This window comes from Apus apus, chromosome 1 (assembly GCF_020740795.1).
Source record: "Apus apus isolate bApuApu2 chromosome 1, bApuApu2.pri.cur, whole genome shotgun sequence".
Lineage (NCBI taxonomy): Eukaryota > Metazoa > Chordata > Aves > Apodiformes > Apodidae > Apus > Apus apus.
The window spans coordinates 110,499,420-110,505,419 of record NC_067282.1 but is presented as its reverse complement, the minus strand read 5'-3'; the positions used below and the strand labels follow the sequence as shown (position 1 = coordinate 110,505,419).

Here is a 6,000-nt window from a genome sequence, read left to right as displayed (position 1 = left end):
AAAATACTGTTTTACAGAAATGACTGAACAGAGGTGTAAAATCTATTGCGCAACCTAAAAGGTCATTACTTGTAAAATCCTGAGCTAATGTGCTATTACCAAACAATTCAGGCACTTTTTTTTTTTTTTACTTTTTTTTATTACATAAGCAATAAACTTTCAACATATAAACTTCTGGGCATAACAACTCAAGTTCCATCTGTAACATCATGCTTAGAGAAAAAGTATTCAATAAATAAGACTCCCTTCAATTACTTCTTTACTTGAGACAGGTATGCAGAAGGAACTAAAGGTACATACTACAATGTTTAAATTGAATACTGTACTTTAAAAGCAATTATTAAAACTGTAAAAAAGTTCTGCAGCATTCCACTACTGAAAAATAAAGTTATTTTTAATCAAGAAAGTTACAGGGTTAGTTCCATTATTTTTAGGCTTGACAAAGTTGTCAAAAATTAACAGATGCTCCCTTTGCTGTGTTATCTCTGCTTCAACTTCAGGATCACAGCTCAGTTCAGGTTTCTGCTGCAATACTTAAATTTCCCTACAGAGAGAAAAAAAAAAAAGTTGTTACTGGAAAGAAAATAGCCTCCCAACTTTCCTAAGTACTGTACTATTATAACAAGTAACATACAATATTCTTTCAATTATGGATTGAAACTGCATGATTGTAGAGATGACACCATAATGGATGCATATGCATAATTATTTCAAAAAGGGTGAAATAAAAGATATTCAGACCACCTTAAAAAATCTCAATGACAAGTTTAATCACTAAAAGAGGCAAAATATGGAAAATACTAGAATCTGAGGAATAGTTTTGGTTTTTAAGAATTAGCCAACCAGCAATCAGTATGCTGACGAGAAAATGGCTATCATATTTATTCTTCAGGATTTATTCTACTTTAACTCAAAGATACTCAAGTTCCTAATCATAACAAAAAAAAAATAAATTAAAATAAATATGCAGACCTTATTGTGCTTCTCTAATTCAAAGAATAATTTCCAGCAGGCAGATTGGGTTATTCATGTTTTGTAGGTTCCAGACAAGAATATTGATATTTACTTATAGAAAAGCATTGAGAATTATTGGGGAAAAGCTCACTACAACAAAAATAGGGCACATTTATGCCCATTGTAGAAGGTCTTAATTTTTGGTAAAACTCCCTCACCATCTATTTTCTACTAATTTTCATTCAATTTAGCCTTCAGAGGTCATACTTCTCAGAGTCTATGCAAATGTTAAGGCATCCACCAGTATACTTCAATGACAAGTGACCAGTTTACCTTCTATAAAGTGTTTTGTTTTGGTTTTTGTTGGTGTTTGTTTTGTTTGGGTTGGGGGTTTTTTTGTGGTTTATTTATTTGTTTGTTTTGCATTTTTGGTGGTGGTTTTTGTGTGTTTCCTTTTTTTCCCCCCACTGGGCCTTTTTGGAAAACAGCCTTAAGAACCTAGGCTTCTGTGCTCTAAGAACCAAATTCTAATTCAACTACAAATACTTACACAAGTGTATTTATTTGTAGCTAGGTGGACACAATTACTAAGCAAACAAGAATTCACATAGGAATGCAGAACTGAAAGGGACTGTGTAGGTCATCTAATCCAATTCTCTGATGTCAGGAGTAACCTCATACTACTTTGATCATACTTGATCAATTCTAATAGAGGATTTAGAATGTTTTAACTACTGATCCTCATAAAAGCTGTAACATTTTGTATGGCTGACAAGTTGTTCTGCAGTTCTGAATTATCATCCCATACACACTGCAAATCAAAAGGTGTCATAAAACAGATGTGCCTAATTATTTCAGCTTGTGCTTATCAAGCCATTTTGCACAGACATTATAGTGTAGGATGCTTTACTCAGAACAGCACTTCAGTGTGTACTTTAAAGCACATGATTAATTAAGGTAACATAATGAACAGGAGAAACACAGAAAGGTAGTAAAAAAAAAAAATATATATATATATATTAATACCCTTCATGTTGATTTAAAACCATAGGCTAAGAGGACATCATATTTTTACAGAGAGGGCCACTTTCTTTTCCTATCATTAGGAAAAGATATAAACTGATCTCTAGGAGAGAACACCAAAACAGAGGTAACTGCCAGACCTCAGAGGCCACCTCTGATTTGAAATTACTCAAGAGGTTTCAGTAAGTTTCCATTAAATAAACATGGAGGAAAGAGGAGTGCAGGATCAAGTTTGCCAGTAAAGTACGAAGAACCAATAGTCCAGAAAATCCCATCCAAGTTATCCCATGGGGATTTAAAAAATTGGAATAGATCTTACAAATATTCGTATTTCATAAATGGCTTAGTAAAAAATAAGTTAAGCCAACTTACCTTTTCTTTTCTCAAAAATCCATCTCTGAATTTATTAGTGGTAAATCCCCTTACACCAACAGAACGTAACCGCTGGTACTTAGCCTGAATATATAAACCCTTCTGTACTAAGCCTGATATATAATGGGATTGCAAACGGCCATCTGCAAAGTTGCTCTGTATGGGTGGGGAAGGGAGAAAAACAAAAGCACAAAATGAGGGCACCAAAACTCAGTAGTTTATATTTACAGTTATACACATGTAAAACATACAGTACAGAACAACAGAAGTGTGCATTTCCAAGTGTAGAACCTCTTCCTTCATTTGCCATTTAATATTCCTAAGACCCCTAGCTACCAAGTGGCCCAAAGAACTGCTGTCTTGTGCTCACTGTTTAAAACATCTGAAGATCTTCTGCACAGAACAAAAGTAAGTGTATTGTGCAACAAAGATTTTTTTCAAGCTTTATTGAAAGTAAACCAGCATCAATCAAAAAGTTTAAGACAACACTTCACTATTGCTAAAAAATTCGGTGATGTCAAGCCTGCCGTCGGTGCACACAGTGAGCATAATAAGAGCTGTATTAAAAAGAAGTCAGTATTTGTATTTTTCCTATAGTGTTAAGATCTTATATTCTGAACATACATTCATTGCTCTATGCCTTTGACACCTTCAGACTGCAATGCTGTAAACTATCCTAGTGTAGGACCAGGAGCAGAGGCCACAGAGGTAACAAGATGAATAGCATTATAAATACACAGAAAGGATATAGCAAGCTCAACACTGACCACAGCTGTTAGAAGTTATAAAAAGGTTTTCATTCTTAAGCACTCAGACCTCCTGCAAAAATAGCAATAAAAATCTTCAGAGTAAGAAAACCCCCATTTATCATAATTGCTCATAGTTTCCTAGTACTGCCATTTTAATTTTTCCAACATGGTCCTGACAGAAAGCATTCCTGTATATATTACTCCTTTAAAAATAAAGGTTACCTCTCCTTGAAATTTAAACAATGGCTTTCCAGCTAAAGAAAAACAAACAAACAAACACAAAAAAACCACATCCTAACCACATACAATTCTTGTCATCTTTTTCAAACACCTTTAAAGGGTAGGAGAGAACATATATCATAGAAATAGACCTTTTTGAGCATGACCCAATTACTTTGGGGAAACCAGTCTCCTTTTGACAAAGTACCACTTCAAGAAAAATCACATGCTCTGCAGTTGCAGTAACTTTGGTATCGCTTTTTGCACTGTTATTTTCCACTCTGTGGCTGGTGAGCAGCTAAGAAAAGACTGTACAGAATAGAGGTTCCTTTATGCAAATGCAGAGTTTTTGTTATTTCCCAAGCCATTTCACCCACCTAGTATGTAGAAGATAACTCAGAAGCTGCCCCATAAGTCCTCCAGGGTTACTCTTATGGTGCTTGTATGCAGAAGACACATACAGAAAGCTATTAAATGCTAACCCTTTTATTGAAAAGCATCAGAGTCCAGGCACAATACAACTGTGAGTAAACTCTTTAAGCAGGTATATGCCTACCACAGGGAAAACAGAAGAAGAATACAATTCACATCTCTCAGTACAGGCTGGGAAACAGTACAGGCTTCCACATGCATCAGGTGAAGGAAAGAAAGTTGACCAGCTTGTTATTTGGATAGATGAGCTTTCCAGTCATTGTCTAACTTCTGTAATTCTCATTCTCACTTTGCAGTTAACTTGCTTATTTCAACTGCATAGATACAATACTGGACAACCCTGCTCAATTCACTGCCAGCACTTTTACCTACTAAAAGCTAAGCCTCCCATTACTTCAGTGGAAACAATGAAGCTATGATGACACTATTTTTCATGGCACTTAATACCTTAATAAATGTCTCCTGTTACAGAACTCAACAGGATCAAAACACTATTTTATGTAACACATCTGATAAAAACTGATCTGTACCTTAAAGTGTCTTCTGATGGGTCCTGCATTTTCAAGGTGTCCTCTAATGCATCTGTGAGGGTAAGTATTGCTTGATTTTGAAGAATAGTAAGAATTCTAGTAGGAAAACAGTGTTATTAGCTTAAGGGTACTAAACTGTTCAATAAAACACATAAAATTTCCAGGATATACTAATATTGCAGCTCTTTCAATCTTAGAGCATTTGACACAATGACACTGTTTGAATGAATAAGAGTAAAGGGAGCATAGGGCTCGGAGTCCAGCTGACTAAAGTGAAGGCAGAGCTCACAGAACCAGAAGAGAATACAGACCATCCCTACTGGAATATCACAAACTTGGAGATACTTAAGCAGGTAACAACCCAATTAAATTTCTCCACTGCTGCCCCCCCGGAACAGATGCCTCAATTTGCACACAAGTGTAATAGACAGGCTGCTGTAGGAGTCATCCCTTGAGTAAGGGCAACAAGATCAGACTCTGGACATCCCTGGGTAGCATATGGTCATCATAGGTTAGCATATTTTAGAGGAGACACATGCACTGTTACTGTACAGACCACCACAGCAACTAGACAACAAATGCATAGAACATTACATTAGTCCTTAGAAGATTCTACTTTTAACTCTGTATTATGGAGAGCATTTTGAAGATTAGTTGCCTGCCACAGAAACACATCTTATTTCAAAAGCAAGTGAAAGCCCTGGTTGCTTAAAATAGAGCACTCACTCTAGCCACTGTCCTACCTGTGTATTTTTGCCCCTTTTCAACTTTTTATGTGATAGCTACCTTGAGAGGATGTACACAGCTAGAATGTAATTCTTTTCCATCATTGCATACCATTATAAATATACACCAAAGCATATACTACATCATCAGAATGGACTTGATAACAAACTATTGACAATCAAATTATTTTTTTATCAGTCCATTCTTGAATAATTACAGAAGATTTACTGTTGAACTCTTTTTTTTAAAAGGAAATTTCACCAGCTTCAAATACATTTTCAAAAGAGCTGGAGAACTCTTATTAAATATTTCATAAATACTAGTATAATAATAAATGCAAATGCATGCTTTGCTGTTTACAGAATTTCTGTTCTCTAACAAGGTAACAAACCTTTCTAGTGGCATAAACACTTTATGATATGCTTTCTAACATTGGTACTAATGGGGGTAGACAGGATATAAACAGAATTATCTCAGTTAACTTTTAACTGGGATTTAAGCTAGCTAGCTTGTTTAATTATTATTATTCCCTAAAAGTCAACTATTTAGCTTCTTAAAATGCCTTGAGAAGAGGGGATTCAGCAGTGAACAAAAAGAGAGAAAGAATTTATGAAGCAAGATCAAAGTAACCAAAATGGCTTTTCCTAGAAGAAAAGGTATAAAAAATAAGTACAGAGCAGAAAAAGCATGTCAGGAACTTCCCAGCTCCCTTCTTAATTTACAAATATGAAGATACTCCATGAAATCAAATTAACTTTCTCCATACAACAGATACATCAATCAGGAACCTCCCTGTTGAAGTACACTCCTCCTGAAAGCTGAAAAAAAAAAACCCCACAATTTCCCATTACAGTTAAAAATAAACCTTTGGGAATCAAAATAAAGTTTGTCTCAACTCACTTTGGATACCCTCCTCACCATCCCCACCTCCCTTGAGATTCAAGCACATTAATGGAAACAGAAACATTAGAACTACTTAATGAAAAGATACAACA

At 35.2% G+C, this 6,000-nt stretch overlaps 1 protein-coding gene across 4 annotated transcripts in view; it reads right to left on the bottom strand.

Annotated features, from left to right (window-relative positions):
• Nucleotides 1-242: 242 nt before the first annotated feature.
• BCLAF3 (BCLAF1 and THRAP3 family member 3) overlaps nucleotides 243-6,000 on the bottom strand; it is a 28,902-nt gene continuing 23,144 nt past the window's right edge. For 3 of the 4 annotated variants that reach the window (XM_051621986.1, XM_051621995.1, XM_051621982.1), the window contains exons 10-12: nucleotides 4,280-4,375; nucleotides 2,350-2,505; nucleotides 243-544 (exon numbers count right to left, since the gene is read on the bottom strand). In XM_051621986.1, coding sequence (XP_051477946.1) covers nucleotides 515-544; nucleotides 2,350-2,505; nucleotides 4,280-4,375 — 282 coding nt within the window. In that variant the 3' untranslated portion in view covers nucleotides 243-514. The remainder of the gene's footprint in view (nucleotides 545-2,349; nucleotides 2,506-4,279; nucleotides 4,376-6,000) is intronic. The other variant, XM_051622006.1, reaches the window with a different exon arrangement.